The following is an 18,165-nucleotide window of genomic DNA, read 5'->3' as shown; positions in this document are numbered from 1 at the left end:
CTTCAGCCTGCTCTCTCACGGACGGTATTGTCTGCAGCACAGACAGCGGGAGAGGGCTCTCCTTTGCTTTTAGTTAGTTTTTTTGCTAGCTGAGGCAGAGGAATTCCCCAGACCGTGGCTTTTCTTTTTCTTGGAAGTGATGAGCCTTGCTTTGGACCAAAACCCCAGAAAAACACTGGGAGCTCATGGCTGTAGCCCACCGGGGCCTGGGACACGGCATTTTCCAGCACCAGAGGGACAGATAAGAGACTGAGCAAGCTGAGCCACACCCCACAAAAAGGACTTTCTGTTTTTGCCATCTCTTCAGAATAACGAGAAGTTCCATTGTTTAATATTATTCATTTTTCCATGTTTTGAGTACTTGTTAAAGAAATGGGTTTTTTTCCACTTTTCTCAAAGGAAATTTTTGTCTCCCGAACTGGGTGAGGGAGGGGCCACTTGAATTTGCTTTCTAGAGGGACCCCTTTGGAGGTTTACTCCCTAAATTTGCCCTAAACCAGGACAGCTATGCTGTTTTTCACATCACAACCTTTGCCCCAGCCTTCTTCCTACCAAGGCTTGGTGTGGTCCTGAAATGTGTTATGGTGATGGATGGGTAATGCTGCTTCTTTTAACCTGTTGATAATGACTAAACTTTAACCTCTGAAAAGAAAAAATGAGTAAAAGTCTCATAAAACTAAAGAAATCCTCAAGAAAGGAAGTTACATTAGGCTTTGACATCAGTCTTAAATATCAATTTTTGTGTTATTTATTTTGCCCCATACCTTCTTTCTGGAATCCAAAATGGTGACTGATGGTGACATAATATTTATTGGAGATGGAATAAAACTTTCAATTCCTAGTCCGAGTACTTAATTTTGCAGTGTCTTTAGGATTGGAAAGAACTTCCAGCTAATATTACCTTCCATGCAGGACATTGGCTGCAAGGACACGACCTTTTGCCAGACCATTAGTCTTGAGAAATAGAGTCTGTCTTTAAAATTGCCATGGCTGAGTGTTCGGCATCTTCTACCATGCACAGAGGCTCTTCAAGCAGGAGACACACAGCAATTATTTACTGGCTCATGCAGAGAGCCTAGCCAGTTAGGCAATTTACTGTGGATTAATGTGCTTACCAGCTCAAGGAGTCCCTGCTGGCCTGGAAGGTATAAGGTAGGAAAATACCAGCCTCCTTTGATCTTGGAGTGGATTGATTCTTGATCTTGCAGAGTCAACATGTTCCAGCTCCACTTCTTTTCTCAGGTTTTATGCCTCTTTTAGTCAATATTTTTCTCTTGAATTAAGTTAGTGTCTCATCAGTTACGCTCTTTTTCTTAGCTTTTGTGGCTTACAGTGATGAGAGAATCCTCTTATAAGGTACCAGTTTATTTTTGGGGGAGCTCAGCCCAAGCTCACACTGGATTTTTTGGGTAGTAAAAGAGTACAATTATTGGTTTGGTGATCTTGGGACTGCGTGCTCGTTTACTCTGGACCAGTGTATTTGAAGCTATTAGATCTGAACTCAAAATAAACATGACTGTTGCCTACAGCCAGTGAAGTGAAGGAAAGGGTTGTGGGTCTTTTTCCATTTCCAAAACTTGCATTAGTCAAATTGACAGTGTTATCCTGCTTGAGTAATCTCTTTCTTAATTATGTGCTGTTATAGCATGGATGTATTTGTTAGTGAAATGAACTGTTTTTCATGAATGAGGTAAGAAAGTTGCCATAATAATTTTAAGTAATGGAACAGATTTTAATTTAATCTTGAAGGAATCAGACCTGTAACTACAGCTATCCATGAACTGCACTTTGTTGTTGGGAGTTCAGGAAGTTGTATGTGGTGGTGGTAGAGGAAGAAGAAATTAGACTTTACATGCTGGATGCATATGTTATTTTATTCTGCAAATGAACAGGGGAAAAAAACACTGTGTATTATGTACTGTTTCTAAAGCTCTCTGAAAAACCTGAGATTCTGTTGTTGAACACAATTCAAAGATCAAATCGTTGAGACATTTTATACCCCCAGCTCTCCCATTGTTCTAAATTCATGTTTTGGGCTGTGGTACTTTGTGTTTTCTGTTTTGGTCAAGAGTAGTTTGTGTCCAGCTCATCTACTGCTGCATACATCTAAAGCCTGTATATAGCTTGTAAAACATGTTAGTATTAAAAATATTTCACTGATAGTGGAAATAGCACTGATAGCTTTAAATCAGCATTTTATTGCATTAGCTTAATCTGTTAATATTATGATAGGCTTGTGAAAACCACATGTGGTAATTCTAAATGTACATACTGCTGAAACATTGCTCATTTGCTGTATTTTGTTTCCCTTCTTGTGTCCTGACAATATTTTGATTGCAGATAGATGTGAACAAAGATTTGCTCAGCAATTCCCAAAGAATGCCAAGTCATCTTTGGCAAAATTATTTGTAATGTGTTAAGAGTAGTTTACATATCATTGTTTCTTCTCTTGTACTTTTTGCATTCTGTGGTGGTTACTGTCATGATCCTACCTACCATCCTTACCTTGTTTATGGGTCAGTGATTCCTTAGACTGCATCCTGAATTTTGCTAACTGAAATGGCTGTCAACAGTGTTATTTACTCAGTTGAGAAGACATTTCAATTGGGAAGGTATCTTTTGCAGAGTGAAGCTTATCATTCATATTTTGTGCAGTTTGCTCATGGAATGGAGCAAATGAGCAAACTCCTGCATAATTTGTGGCAATATCTATATTCTTGAAGATATTTGGAAGCTATCTGGATGTGATCCTGGGCAAACACCTCTAGGTGACCCTGCTTGAGCAGTGGGGTTGGATCAGAGGACCTCCAGAGACTCCTTTCCCCCTTGACCTTTTGTCATTCTGTGGCGGAGGACTGTGTTCTCATCTGACATGCAAATAGCTGCTTTTCCATATTTATAGATGTACTGAGTAGTTTGAGCCTTCCATTGCTAGGTTTTTTTGGATGGGAGTTGCTAACCTAGTGTTGCTTTTCTGGCCTTTTTGAAAAGGAAAAAAGCCAACATCCAGTTATCTGTCTCCTGAATCAGAATTGCATATTTTATTAGCAGTGGGGATTATTGTCATGTGGAAACCTATTAAAAGCACCTGGAAGGCTAAATAATTTGTCATATTGTTGTCTCTTATCCTCTGCTTTACTGACAAGATTAAAAAACTTTGGGAGTAATGAGATAGAGTTTTGCTCTGTGGAAACTGTGCAGATTAGACTGTACGTCATGATTTCCAGGTATTTTGTTGCTCTATCTTTAGTTACTGTTTTGGCTGATTTGCTAAGTGGAGAGGTATAAAGCTTTGGTGTTCTTTCATTCTGACTAGTCCCAGCAGTGCTGAATGTGAGAACTTACATTTCTGTTTTAGTTAATGCAGCATTACTGTTGAGTATATCCACACTGCAGCCTGTGTAATTTTATATGAAAACCTTTTGAATCACAGTGTATGTACTATATATGCGTGTGTGTGTGTATGTATTTCCACCCTGAAACAAGGACAACTGTGTTTAACAGCAGAACATTGCCTGCAGCTCCTGTCCTGTCAGAGCTTTTCTCACGACATGTCACATAATACCTTCTGGAAACTATTGATATTCAGAGACTGAGTTTGAACTAAATAATTTTTTTTTTTGTTGCTGTTGTTGCCCTGTAATTTATCCAGTTTCTGCAGAGCAGGGGTACAATTTAAGCTGCTGCCACATAGAAGGAAGGGAGCGATCCTGCCAGTCTTACACTCTGTGTCTTTCAGACAAATCCAGTGCTGCTGCTGTGCCACAGCAAGGCTAATTGAGTAGCACTGATGCTGTGTGAGCCAGGAGGGTTGTGCACAACCGTGTCCTGGTGGCAAGAAGAACAAGTCAGGAGAAATTGTTCTAGGCGTTTGGACAGAGCTGCCCACCCCTAGTGGTTTTGATACTCCATAACAAAGAGCTTGTCTCTCTTTCCTATGGGAGATCCCAGGATTGTCCCCCCACCTCCTTCTCTGCGAGCTCTGCCATACAACATTTCAGTGCAGGGCTTGTGGCACCATGCATGTTGAATGCTATTCTGATTTTAAACACATTGATAGACAGGTGTCAATTTACCATATAGACATACAGTAACAATTATTGGTACAGGAGGAAGAGAAATCTGAGCGATGTGTGTGAATTTCCAATCCGATATTTAAAGCAGTGTTGCTTCTGGGATGTGCAAGGCAGCTTTGGCTGGGTGATTAAAATAGCATTATGGAAATGTGGTAGCTTGAGTTGACAGAACATCTGTGTGAGAGTAGTCACTTCCTTAGAGCTCTGTAGGACCTGCCAGAGGGTTTCCCATGCAGAGAAGCCTGGTACCATCTGCTTACCTGAAAGTTTGCCATCTCTGAGTCTGCATTATATGCCACTTGCTACTTTTACTTTGTAATGGCCATTTTCACTTTATATGTTTTTTTCCTGTCTATTTATTTAGTATTTGAACAACTAAGAACTTTCAGACTAAGACCATACTAATATCATGGCTATTGCTTTAAATTGCTAACTTTCTCCAGCTGTTTTTCTTCTGTTGGTGAGAGTTTTGATGCTTACTCGTGGAGATCATGCTACCAAGGAGACTCAGAGGGTAAAAGGAGGGAGCTATCTTATTTACTGTGATGCCCCTTTTGAACACAGATATCAGGAAGTGGATATTCCTTCAGTAGTATAGTTCTCATTTTCCAAGTATAGGGGGCGGGAAAAGAGAAGGAAGTACCTGATTAGGAATGGGAACCTGGAGGGGAGGGGTGAGATTGAGCCAGAGCTTGCAGAGGACCTTGGTGGTGGTGAGGAGCAGCAGTTTATTTGAAAGCTGGAGATGGAAACTGCACTTGGAACAAAATAGACAAGTGTAGGATAACTCTGAAATACTGCTTTTTGGTTTCCTTCCTTTTTTTCCCTAAGTAGAAAAAGATTATTGTTGTCTCAGGTGTAAGAAGAGGCAGGCATTGGCTGAGTGAGATACCAGAGACTAATCAGAGGCCTTGGTCGGAGAGGAGACATTTGGTGGAAGTTGATAGTTAGGAAGGCATAAAATTCAAGATGGTAGGGAGTGGCTCTTTCTGATGGAAGAAGCAGTATCAGTGGGGTAGAGTAGAGGAGAGGAAACTGAGTGATGGAATAGATAGAAGTGATAGTAGGGAATGGCCATGGATAGTAGTGGTTAATGGCCATGTGAATTTGTGTGCAGAAAACACACTACTTGTACCTTGGGCTTTAGTTTAACACCCCTGAACATGCAGGTCTAAACACTTTGAAGCTCATTTCCTGTTCTGCTGTGTCCCCAGACATTTAATCTTGACTACATTCTAACCTCAACATCAGTGTTTGGGCAGTCGGCCAGTTAGGAGACCTGATTTGGCCTGAGATGATCCATAATTTTTCAGCTGGCTCGGCTCACCACTGGCTGAATGGCTTGTTGCCCAGTCTCTGAGTACCAGCATAAGGAGTAAGGGAGCTTGCTTTTACAGGGCCACTAAAACCCTGAGAAAAGAATGATTTGCACAAAGATGGTGACCACTATAAGGAATGTAGGGTTGTAATATCCTTTATCCATAAACCAATATTTCAGCTGTTACAGTTGATCATTCTAGTAATGCTGCAGTCACACACAATCAGTCTTTAACCTACTAAATCAGCAGCATGTATGGACATCCAAGCACCCTTACGTGCCATTTCTTGTTTCTGCAGAAGTGCTAGTTTTGTAGCCATAGGTGACTGACTGTGACAATGCCAGTCCACTCTGTTTGTCAGAGAAGAGCTTCCCAAAGCTTAACCTGCCAAGGCTTGTGCGTGCACTGGAGTTCTGTGCTTTCGGTGCCGTTTCATTTGTCCAGTTATCATTTATCTCACCATGTTTTTATCCAGTAGTCCTCAGTTTCCAGCAGATCCTTGCTGTATTGCTGTTGGGACATTTCGCTTGTCAGTAGCTAGGTATTAATCAGCTTAAATATAAAATGCATCTGTAACTGGAGTCTCTTATTTTTTTGCTGTGAGCTGTGTGAAACCCTGTCAAGGTATTTTCTCTTCCTCTGTTATGTGCATAGATAGAGGATGACAGCCTCCTGCTACTAGCTCAAATGGTGGATTCTCTTAATGACAAAAAGCTCCAGGATTTCTGTTTTGAAACACAAGAATATTTAAATGATTGTCATAATTTTCAGTGATTGCTGCTTCTTAATTTTCTTCAAAAACACACCCTTATCCGTAACTGCAATTCTATATGACGAATGTTTTTTGTCAGCCTATTTTCTGTTGTCTCAGGTTCTGTTCTTAAGGCTGCTTACTTGATGCTTCTAGAAATCATTAAGATTTTGCTGCTCACAGTTGCTGTCTAACTTTTCCTGGTTGTTATTTGAGACTAAACGAAGTTTTCAAACCCTGTTCTTAGTAAAATAAAAAAAAAGGCGAGCTGATAGAGGTGTTGGCTTGTTAACTATGTTGCTTGAAAAGTTTTCTTGGTCTGTGTTATGATTTGCTTGGTCTTTTATCCAAAACATCAGTAGACCAGGATTTTTCTTCTTTCTACTCTTCATCCTGGAATCATACATTTAGTGTGGGTGTTTTTGGACAAATTCTTTTCAAGTATGTCCCCTCTTGTTCCTTCATTTTAGAACAAGCTTATAATGTCTGTGTAGAATGTCACAGAAGCATCTGTCCTACCACATGTGGAGAATAAGGTTGTCCTGTTCTATTAAGTATTTAAAGCATTTGTATTAAGCACTTCTCATTGCAAGGAAGTAATGCAGCTTTTACTGTGATAATCTTACACAGTGATTGCAGCAAGCTTTTGATACCTGCTGAATGAAAGTTTTCAAGCTCTAACTTTATGAAGGTAACAGGCAAAATCCTGCTTCTCTTTTGCTTGAAGATTCATATATATTGCTGTTTCTGTATGTCAGGTGAAATGTTCCAAAACTCTTCATAGCTTATGAGGCAGACAAATATTGTTCTCTTATTGGGCTGAACAATCTGAACAAAGGCATGTGCACATCAATAGATGTGCTAAAAATTTCTTTGCTTTAACATGTGCAGAAACTAAATTTTTTCAACTGGCTAAAGCTCCTACTCAGAACTTCAGTTTCTGGAGGCTATTATTTAGGTCCTTTCCACTATCCTGGAGATTTTTTGGCAAGACTTCAGAAACTTTCTTTTCCTCTGGTAGTATCATGTGTAAAAGGAGGGATTTATAATTCTGGGGTCAAGGAAGAGCAGAAAAGGAGGGAAGGCAAGATACTGTGTATAACACACATGTGTGATTGCAGTTCCTTTGTTGTCATTTGTTCTTGTGTTTGGCCCCATATCTTCCCAAAATTGCTGTACAAATCTGAGGTTTTGAACCCAGCATCCTGTCTTGGCACAACTCTTAGGCAATGTGGATGGTACAGAGGGTGAAGGAGTAGCAAGTCAGTACTGTAGTGCTGAACATGTAATTCAAGCTTCTGTAGAGTATACAGTAAAACAGTTGCTAGTAGTGTACAAAATGGAACCCATGATTCATTTTTCTTAGGTAAAAAATATTCAGGAATTATGTTTCTGAAAAGTCAAAAAACTTCTCACTCCCAAGAATATTAAAATATGTAGAATAGTAGTTGCACATGCAACTTGTGGGTCTGCATGTGCTTGAAAGGGTGAAAATTAAGGTGTAGCAGAAACCAATGATATTCTTGGGGTTTAGGTGTTTGAATCTATTGTTTTTAATTTAAATTAGCTAAGTCTAGCTGATTTTAGGATTCTGTTTAATGTTGAGTAGCTAAGTTAGCAACATTTTCCCTGAAAAATCTTCTATTTAAGCAGCTTTGTTTATTATAGTGAAAAACTTGAGTTTACAAATACTCAGTTTTGTATGGAATAAAGAAAAATAGGTAATGCTTGTGAAGATTGTAATGTGGTGACCTCTGCGAAAGATGAGCTTTGAGTGATGTGGAAAATGCAGTAAAGCTTCAGACTCTGCAGCAACTTTTGTGATGTATGCCAAGTTACAGAATGCACTCTTATTTTCCTTTGTGTCTTGTGTTGATGGGTTTAAATATTTGGATTTTTTTCCTCTTGGAAACTTAGTTTTGGGCAATAGTAGTAGACTAGAAATAATATTTAAGAGCTTAATGCTGTATGTGGGAGTTCTCTGGCTCCTTTTAATTCTGCTTGAGCATATGCTTCAGTATCTGATCTGTGCCATCAATATCAGTGGGACTGCCTTGTCCTATATGTAAATGTGCTTATTTATAAAAATTCCTTCTTTAATAGGAAGCAGAGATGATGCATTGGTCTTGCATGAGAACTCAGTTCATTACTTCCTCAGTGTCACAGGCCCAGCTATGTATTATTCTGCCTTCATGAAACTGCTCTTAGTGTTGATAAATAATACAGTATGCAAGGTGGTGGTCTGTGCTGTCTTAGACTTGACTGCAGCGAGTAGCATGTAAATACATTGCTACATACATAATTTAATTTGTGTAACAGCAGTGTTTCCAGTGACTTAGAGTGATTTGTAGTAGGAAATACTGTGGTTTGACATTGTTAATTGTATTGGGCTTCTGAAATTAGTCCTGCATTAAAATAATCCTACTGGTCTTTGGTGGATTGAAACCCACATCAAAATAAACCTAACATTTCCAAATGGAGAATTCTTAACTTTTTGTCCTACCCAATTCTCTTGTTCAGTATGGATTTCTTTTTCTGTTTCTTACTCCCATAGTCTATATGTATTTTTCTCTCCCATTCTTGTAAAGCTCTTTCATATTTATTGTTTTTAAAAAATAAAGTCTGTCTCATTTGGGTGCTAGTTGGAAAAGAAGATCTGATGCTCCAGTCAGTATGGTGCTAGGACACAGGAAGCTATTTAAAACAGTTTTCCACAGGGCAAGGTGTCACCATTCTTCTCATTCAGTGTGCTTGAGGAAACAGGAAGAGATCCTAAATTTCCTGAACTTTTAGTAGAATTTTCAGAGTCCTTTTATAGGCATAAGATTGATTCCTAAAGCATATATTTTTCCCACTATATTAGCATTGTAAGTGCTTGGGCCAGATTTAAGACCTTGTTCTGCAGACGCTTAATATTCTGCGCGGAAGTAATTAGTTGCAGATGTTAACTCAAGTTCCTTTAATCATCAAGAAATCTGAAATAATGCCTATTTTTGATTGTGTTAGTGCATTGAGGCAAATGTGGTTGTATTCTATTTTACACTGGAGGAGCAGAAGAGATACAAAAGAGATGTGTTTGATAGAGCTGTAGTGATTGAAAACTCCACATTGTTGAACTTTGTGCAACTACTGCTTTTTCTAATGAAGTGGTTTTGTACCCAAATGACATTAAGACAGTAAAAACTAAATGAGTTTGCTTACATCTAGTTGAAAATGTGTAATTTTGTTTGCTCACCACTAGTCAATGTTGCATTACTTGCTGTTGTGGTCTTAAAAAGTATTATTTTTCTTCCTGAAGTAGTTGATCTGATTCTTCTGAAAATCTGTTTCAGCTGATACTGTAACTGCAAAACAAAGAAGTTTCATGTAAGCTTTAAATGTTTACAGCCTCTAGCGACCCTTCTTAGTGTTGACAAATGCCTGGCTGCTCGTGTAAGTGCAAGTGTAGGAGTGTTTGTAGAAAACAACTACTTTTCTTCCCTAGTACAACATGAGCTGACTGTACCAGCAGTGCTTCCTGAGCTTGGCACCCTTGTCCTTTTTTAAGTTGTTTTTTCAGATTACATGGCTGCTGTAGAGAGAGGTGAGACACAAATGCCTTGCTAATGGTCACGCCACTTGACAGATTCTCAAAATAAGTTTTACCAATTCTGTTCAAGTAAATATTCATAACATAGGAAGCAAATAATTCCCAAAGGATGATCCCTTACCTGCATATCTTTTTTTCCTTCTTCCTTCAAAGGCTATACATGTTCCACATTTGATAGTGTTAGCTGTACTATTTTGGTCTTAACTGGAAGGTATGTTTTGTTATTTTAATGATGGTTGTAAAGAAACCCCATGAGTTGTCTTTTATGTTAACGTTCTTAATTAATAAATTATTAGCATATGAAGATTCATGAAGGTCCTGGCTGTGCTCCAAAATACTATACAAGATACCAAGGAATATTCAGTGTTGTTTCATTTTGTAGAGGACTTCATGCATAGGGGATGTGCCTCAACTCTGCACTCCCTTCTGCAAGTTCTGTGTGCCCATTCAATCTCTGTTTTTGAAATTCTCTCTAAATATATTTCCCCCAGGATTTTGCTTGTCCTCATTCTAGAGCTGTTTCCAAGGCCCATACCTAAATTAGAGGACAAAGGAAAACAATTAGGTAGAGACAGTAAAGGAGTAACAAGCAGAAGGCTTCTGATGACTACCATAGAAATCTGTGAGTTTAACCTACTGGATTTCTGGAAATAGACATATTTTTTGGGTGTTTCTAAAAAAAATGCATATCATGAATTACAGTTGCAGGGGAAAAAATACAGGAAGGCGGTCTAAGGATGTCAGTAGTTAAGTGGCTTGTCTTCCTGGTGGAATTGCTGGGTGAAAGGAGCCCAGTCAAATTCTGAGGGCTTCTAATGGTATGGGTTAAGAAAGACTGAATTTAAAAGACTTGGCAACTAAGCAGATAAATTAGCTGTAGTCAGGTTCTAGAAAATGGGAAGAATGCCCAGACACTGGCAATCTGGACAATGGCAAAGTTTCCACTGCTAAACAAAAGATAAGGAAGGAAGATTAAAAGTTAAGTTAGTTTATTTGCCTTGAAGGTGACACCCAGCTATCTACAAAGAAATGTCAGGGGCTAAGGTTTTGGTTTAAACACAAGATCAGATCTGAAACAGGATCTGTGAGCTTCCGTCATGGAGATGAGAAGTCTTGAGGGCAGTGATGAAGGTGGCTAAAAGCCCAGATTCTTGGTCTGAGATTTGGGCTGCAAACAAGATCAATTTAGGGGCATCATTTCTTGCAGAAGGATGGAAGGAAATTTTATTTGGAGAAGGTCTGCGTAGACTTTGTGGGAGTATTTAGCATTCAAAGAGAGTGCCTGTGTCAGTGAATTCTCTTCTCCCTAGCATTGTCCAAATGAGTTGAATGATTACAGTGAGGAGGACTGGCATCCAGAGTGGTGGCCCTGCCCTTATTGAAGACCAAGGAAGGAAGCTGGTGAAGCCTAAGTTGGTGCAAATAATAGTAAAGGAAGGTAGGAAGTAGGAAGATGAAGGAGGTCAAGAGGAAGTGTCACAGCAAGAGGAAAAAAAGCTAAAACTGGATGGAAAGGGATAGGAGTTGAATTAGGATTCTGTCTCATTTTCCTTCTGTTTGAGGAACAGTGCTCATGTCATATGCAAATCTAACCACTTGCTAGGAAAAGATTTTACTGTCGTCTTTGTCTAAAAGAAACCACTCAAGGCATCTGTTTTTTGGGGTAATTTTCTGGGCAGTAAATCACAGAATCAGAGAGTATCTTGAGTTGGAAAGGACCCAGAAGGATCATCGAGTCCACTCCTGCTACTGAGGGGACAACCTCAAGAGACACCATGTGCCCAAGAGTGTTGTCCGAACGCTCCTTGAACTCTGTCAGGCTTGGTTCTGTGACCACTTCTCTGGGTAACTGTTCCACTACCCATCCACCCTGTGGGTGAAGAACCTTTTCTAATGTCCAACCCAAATCTCCCCTGACACAGCTTCAGGCCATTTCCTCAGGTCCTGTCACTGGTCACCACAGAGAAGAGATCAGTGCCTGCCCCTCCTCTTCCCCTTATGAGGAGGTTGCAGCCTGCAATGAGCTCTCTCCTCAGTCTCCTCCTCTCCAGGCTGAACAGACCAAGTGACCTCAGCTGCTCCTCACAAGGCTTCCTGTCCAGACTGTTCACCATCAGAGGATGGCTCTCCTTTGCACACTCTCTAATAACTCAATGTCTTTTTGTAGCACCCAAAACTGCGCCCAGCACTCGAGGTGAGGCTGCCGCAGTGCAGAGCAGAGTGGGACAATCCCCTCTCTTGCCCTGCTGGTGATGCTATGCCTGATGCAATGTTGGCCCTCCTGGCTGCCAGGGCACTGCTGACTCAGATTCAACTTACCATTGACCAGGAATCCCAGATTCCTTTCCAGGGGTTTTCTGTATATGGAAAAGTTGTTCATCAGTAGTTTTTCAAAGTGTATTAGATATGTTCTGATGTCATAATGAACTGTTATTAACTCCCTTGGGGAAGAAGGGTTGAAATGGGGAATATTCTCCATTTCAGCATTTCATTCCCAGGCCACCACACAGATGCACAAGTAACTGTATAGTGTGTGTATATAGCACATGTAGGTATTGGTGTTTTAAGTAAAACAGTGAGCAGGTAGGATGCTTGCAGATAACTAAAAAAGCATAATGTTCTTAAAGTAGTTTAGAACATTGACAAAGGACAGTTTGACTTAGTAGTTTTTTTTAAATAACAAAAACTTTTTCCTACCAAGTTATCATCTATTTACTCTGCCTGTGCTAGAGTTTTAGGCTGTGTCCATCTGCAAGGTTGTTTTAAACAAAGGTGAAAATGTATTTAGAAACAGTGTTTTGAGGATGAAACATTCTGTTGAAAGCATGAATAAGATTCTTCTTAGTCTGTTTGGAAAATCTTTATAACCAATACTTTGACAGCATTTTTTATGCACCAAAGTTACCTCCATGCCTGTAGGATTCATTTATTTTCTAATAAAAATATTCCTTTCTAACCGGTGATCTCTGACTCTGTTCATTACCTGAAGAAAAGAAATTCAGTCTAATAAATACAACCTTGACTTGCCTTGAAAGAGAAAACTCTTGCTAAGTAACAGCCTCCCTGTTAATGGTGGAGCTTCCCTCTTCATCCACAGGCACATACAGCTCTGGCACTCCTTCATTAACCTACCTCTAATGTCTCAGAGCAGCCCGGCAAATTGGGAGAAAGTGGTCACTTTTGCAGGATGATCATGATGAAAACCAAATATTAGAAAAAATAATCAGGCTTCTTTTTCTGCACGTGCTTGATAGTAATACAGCCATCTGTACAGGAAGGGTGATCCAGCAAGAACAAAACACAGCACAACTGCTCTGTTCTTCCAGTTCTTCCTCTTTCAGACTCCAGTCATGTGAGGGACAGTATATGTATGTCCATGCCTCATGTATGCCATGAATGTATATTCACCATATACTGGGAGAAGGTAGTGGAGTTGTGATATGTGGGAATATTATAAACTGTATATGCTGAAAGACTGAAGTAAAGTCTTGCAGTTAGTGTGTGAAATGCTTCTTACATGCGGATTCTCAAACTTTTTTGTTTTAATTAGTGCCCACTTTTTTTTGTTTCATTGTCTCTGAAAGTAGCCTCTGGTTAAAGATCAAGTGTGGCCAAAAGGTAAAAGTTCACAATTTCCACACAGGAGGTTATTTATGAATGATAGGCTTACGCAAATATTTGTGTCCTCTGACAGTTGTCTATCCATCTGCTGAAAATCCAAATGATGTTAAACTGTGTGTTCTTTCTGTATAGTAAGCCAGTGGCCTACTTTTTAGTGGCAAGAACAGTTGCTGGTGGCCTGCTTGCTTTTCTTGACTCTGTTCTAATTTTCTTTTCTCTTTTTAAAATCTTGAATCTCACAAAGAAATTTGAACAAATTTTTAGAGGGTTTTTTTCAGTTTGCTTTCTAAAGAGCCTGTTGTGTCACAGCAGATAGGAAAGACTTTTGTTAAAAGTCATTGTCTTGACAAGTGAGGCTTGGGAGCTGTTCAGAAGGCTCGCTACTGTGTGCATAATTAAAGCGCATTAAGTTCCAGTTGGTGATTTGGGTGTCAAGCATTATAATTTGTGGTCTTCTCTGAATGATATTTAGGCAGCTTGTGGACACTTTGAGAGCATACAGTGTTCCTGCACAGGCAGCTGCAATAGCTCATGGCAGTAATTGTTTAAAGAACTTGCACCTGTTTCTAGTTTCAGATTCTAATTATTAGATCTATTTATGGTTCTTCTTGGCAAAAACAGTCTAATCACAGGTTATTTTAATAACATTGGTTGTTTTAAAGTAGCTACTGCTGTAGTTTCATGGTACTTGAACATCTCTTGAGACTCTTGAATAAGCTTCAGGGATGACTAGAAGTAAGTAGCTTTCTCTTAGATAAGGTTTTGAAGATTTACTCAAAATACTTTAAATTCTAAGGGTTTACTTATGTTGCTTGGAAGCGGGGGTGGGATACGGAAACAGTTTGACAGGTTTTGGTATACGTGTTTATGCTGGGATTCTCTCCAATCTTATATTTTTAGATTGATCCTTCTGAGGTCTCTGAGTGTTTTAATATAGTGCTCTCTGCACGTATTACATTGTTGCTTACGCCTTCCTCTGCTGGCCAGGAAGCTTGGTGACTTGAGGGGGTGTCAGCTGCTCACACATAATCAGTCTTCTCATTCTCTTAACTTTATTCTGTATTTTCACTGAATTCTTGTTGCTTAAGAGCTCAGAAGAAGTGTGGTATTATATTTAGGGATGTGATTTTTCTTCTATCAGGGTCTTATACTTGAATACATTTAAAAATATGTCTTCAGCTGGCATGTAGGATATGAGGTGTTGTGTAGCTCATGCTGTCCATCATTGGTAATTGCACAGAGAATATGTGTCTGCAGAAGAAGCTCTTGTGCTATCTTCTGTAAACTCCCTCAAATACCTGTTGACCTTTCTGTTCATCTTACTGTTTGTTTATCTCAAAATGTCACTTCCTGGAAGAGAGGCTTTGAGCTGATCATAAAGCTAGCATTGGGATTTTTCATCTCTATTGAGTCTGTTTATTTTCTTCTGAGTGACTGAAGGAAAGCAGACTGTGCCATTCAAACTTTCTTAATGGTTTTAATTGGATTCTTGTGCTCTAGAAATGAACAGCTTTTGTATGTTTATAGAGTGGTTCCTGCAGTGTAGACAGATGCGAGTTCAAAACTTGCTTTCCAATTTATGGCTGTTTCATGCACTTTGAATCTAGAAACAGATGAAGTTTGTAGAGTGATGGAGCTTGTATTATGATTGTTGCATGCGGCACCTGGAACTGAAAACTTAAAAAAAAGGTAAAAGCAAAATCTTCCTGGCACTTGATATTGATGGTGCAAAGTTAAGGTGCACAAAGTACATTGGCAGTGACTCATTTCAGTGAATCAGACTCACTGTAACTACTCAAACTTCATAATTCTTTTTCACACAGGGGGATTGTATTTCGGCACTTCCAAGTTAACCATGTGTTTTCCCAAACATATTTCTATTTATCAATAAAGCAATTAGGTTAATGTAAATATACCTTGACCAGCTTTTTATTAAGGTCTGAGATACACTGTTACCTTTTTCCTCATAAAAATGCAGTTATTTCAATGATGGTTAATCCTTTGCAAAAAGAATTTCAATACCTATCAGCAAAATATTAGTGAAATTAGTCAGAGAATAAATACTGTCACTTGCCTAAAGATACCGAATTTTGAATATGGGAAATGTACCTGCAAAATACATTATTCCCACACTGAAGTGTTTTGACTCTTAACTGTTCAGTAACATTTCAGATTTCTCATTCTCTTTCAAGCACCTCTTTGGCTCCTTTACTCTCTCTCGGGGAGAACATGACTGTGGGAATGATGTCTTGTTCTGGTGACCTCATTCTCATTCTCTCTCGTTGAATCTTATGCAGAGCCCTCTGCTAGCCTTGGAAAAGCTTTCCAGAGCTTCAGATCCTCCAAGTGGTAGAATTTTTTTCTGTTTTTGCTATTGCTATTTGAGCATGATATTGCTGCCACGACAGAGTGTGAGTAGCTTTTGCAGGAATACAAGGAAGTTTTTTTCTCATATAAGTAGGTCACAGTAGAAGTAAAAGTCCTAAATGGTATTACTTGTTTTCTCTTTTTAGAATAGTGTTTTGCTGCTTTGGAAGTTTTTTCTTTGCTTCTCAGTTAAGGGAGAGGGGCACTGATACTGTTAGACAGTATTAATGATCTTGGATTTCACAGTCAAATTGAGGAGCTCAGTCTTTTGTTTTTTTATTGTTTGGAAGAGATATGGATGTGGTGTGAATCATATTGAGAAAAGTGGCTGAAGAACTTCAGTTTGAAAGCGTTTCTATCAGTGCATCTATTAAAATGTTGCTTTGTATTCCTAGTACTGATATATTGAAGGTAATAATGCTGCTATAATTTATTTTAAATGCAAACCTAATAGCACTTTGGAAAAATGTAAGAGCTAATAAAGTACTCTTTGTGTAACAGTGCATTTTTTTTACCTAATGCTTGTTTTAAAATGCCTACAACTTTTTTTGGCTTACATTAGTCATTGAGCAACTCTGTTTTTTAAAGAAGCTTGTAAAGGTGGTGCTATATTAAGAGTCTGATGTGTGTCTTTCTGATGCCTTAAAATATTTTAGGACTGGAATAGGCCATTTTTGTCTGTTGTTAGAATAACTTCTCTAAGCCAAGCTTTAGAACTCTTCATTTTATGTGCAAATCTTAAAACCTTGACTGATCATTAAAGATCACTTATTATTTAAGATAATGCTTAAAATCAAGATGATGTTGGTCTTGTTGAAAGTGAATTTCAAAATCATGTTTTACTAAAAGCTCTTATGCGCCTAAATGGCATTTTAATTAATTCTGCTTTTAGGACTGATGGTTTAAGGACTTTACTGATTGGAACAATGAATTGTGAATTGAAGGGAAAACATGCTGTGGTGGGGGTTGTTAATAAACAAAGTGGTTGTGGGGTTTTTTTTTGTAGTGGTTACTTCCAATCTTGTCAAGTTGTGTACGATTTATTTATTGTAGAGAAAGTGAAGAAGAGCCCTTCTGATTTCTTAAAAAAATATTATTGAATTGTTGCTAGATGTGCCTCTGCACACATCCTGTAGTTGAAGTATAACTTTCTAAATTCTTGAGTGGACGAGCAAAGGTGCTAAGACAATCTAAAAAATTTCTATGATAAATTTTTCTACAATAGTGTTGTGGATGTGTAGGTGTTCTTTCGGGGTTCTCGGCAAAAATAGTGTAGGATTGTGTACTAAAATAAATTAATAAACTTGTCTAAATCATTAGAATTGCTTAGAGAAAACTAGGTCAGGATGTGTTTAAGCAGCAGTTTCTTTGTAACCATTTTTTTTTAGTAATGAGATTCTGACTAGCATTTGTGTCTCTAGAGAAGAAGAGGAACGTCTGAGAAATAAGATCCGAGCAGATCATGAAAAGGCTCTGGAAGAGGCTAAGGAGAAATTGAAGAAATCACGGGATGAGATTCAAGCTGAGATTCAAACAGAAAAGAACAAAGTAGTGCAAGAATTGAAAAAGAAAGACAGCAAGCCACTGCCCCCAGTTCCTTTACCAAACCTGATAGGGATAAACAGCGGAGAACCAGCAGACCCGGATATCCGAGAGAGGAGGAACAAAATTAAAGAGGTAAAGATGATGATGGTGGTGGTGATGATGATGTGGTCCTACCTGTTCTTGTGTCTGACAGCAGTTATTTATATGGCATTTAGTTGCTGTGATTTATGTTAAGAAAGAAAAACCGATCTGCAAATCATGTAGTAAACTAAAAGTAGACAAGCAGTAATGAGCATCAGCATTATTGTATGGTGTTGGAGTATTAATATTTCACTGGATAACAACTTAAAAATTATTTTGAGGAATTTCTTCAGCTTAGTGATATGGATTCAAAGTGATTTTTTCATTAACACATGGAAGAGTAACAAGGGCATCTTTAAAGTAGGGCATGACTTTGTGAGTTTCCTTTCAAAGAATGGGATATCTTACTGTGTCACAGGATATTTTTAGATGCTAAAACATTAGATTGAAAAGATAAGGAAAAAGAAGACCTGCTGCTAATATTTGAAAATTACCAAATTGTCGCATACTTTTCAAAATGCATTTTAAATGGGTTTTAAGAATTCAGTAAATTTAAATGGATTGAATGTGTTACAGGTAAATGAGACAAACTAAGATCTTTGCTTAGGCTTTTGGTTCTGTGGCAACTTACACTACGGGAATTGCTGTTTGTGGTCGTATCCTCTCCACTACTGGTTGGCTGTAAGATTCATTGCCCCTTTTGTCCTGGCAATGCCAATTTTCTATTACTATTGCCAGACATTTCTTTGAGTCTGATCTTCTAACTAGTATGGCAAAAACATTGTGCAGCCTCCATTATTCTTTTTCTTTCCTGCC

General features: G+C 38.7%; 1 protein-coding gene across 1 annotated transcript in view; it reads left to right on the top strand.

Moving 5' to 3' along the window:
- The window catches only part of MAN1A2 (mannosidase alpha class 1A member 2), a 133,337-nt gene that overhangs the window by 12,134 nt on the left and 103,038 nt on the right, over positions 1-18,165 (top strand). Inside the window, exon 2 of the mRNA XM_005420589.2 lies at positions 17,145-17,400. Coding sequence (XP_005420646.1) covers positions 17,145-17,400 — 256 coding nt within the window. The remainder of the gene's footprint in view (positions 1-17,144; positions 17,401-18,165) is intronic.

The sequence above is a fragment of the Geospiza fortis genome, unplaced genomic scaffold (genome assembly GCF_000277835.1).
Source record: "Geospiza fortis unplaced genomic scaffold, GeoFor_1.0 scaffold1, whole genome shotgun sequence".
NCBI classification, from domain to species: domain Eukaryota; kingdom Metazoa; phylum Chordata; class Aves; order Passeriformes; family Thraupidae; genus Geospiza; species Geospiza fortis.
Note: the sequence above shows the minus strand (reverse complement) of the source record. Positions and strands in the feature narration are given on the sequence as shown.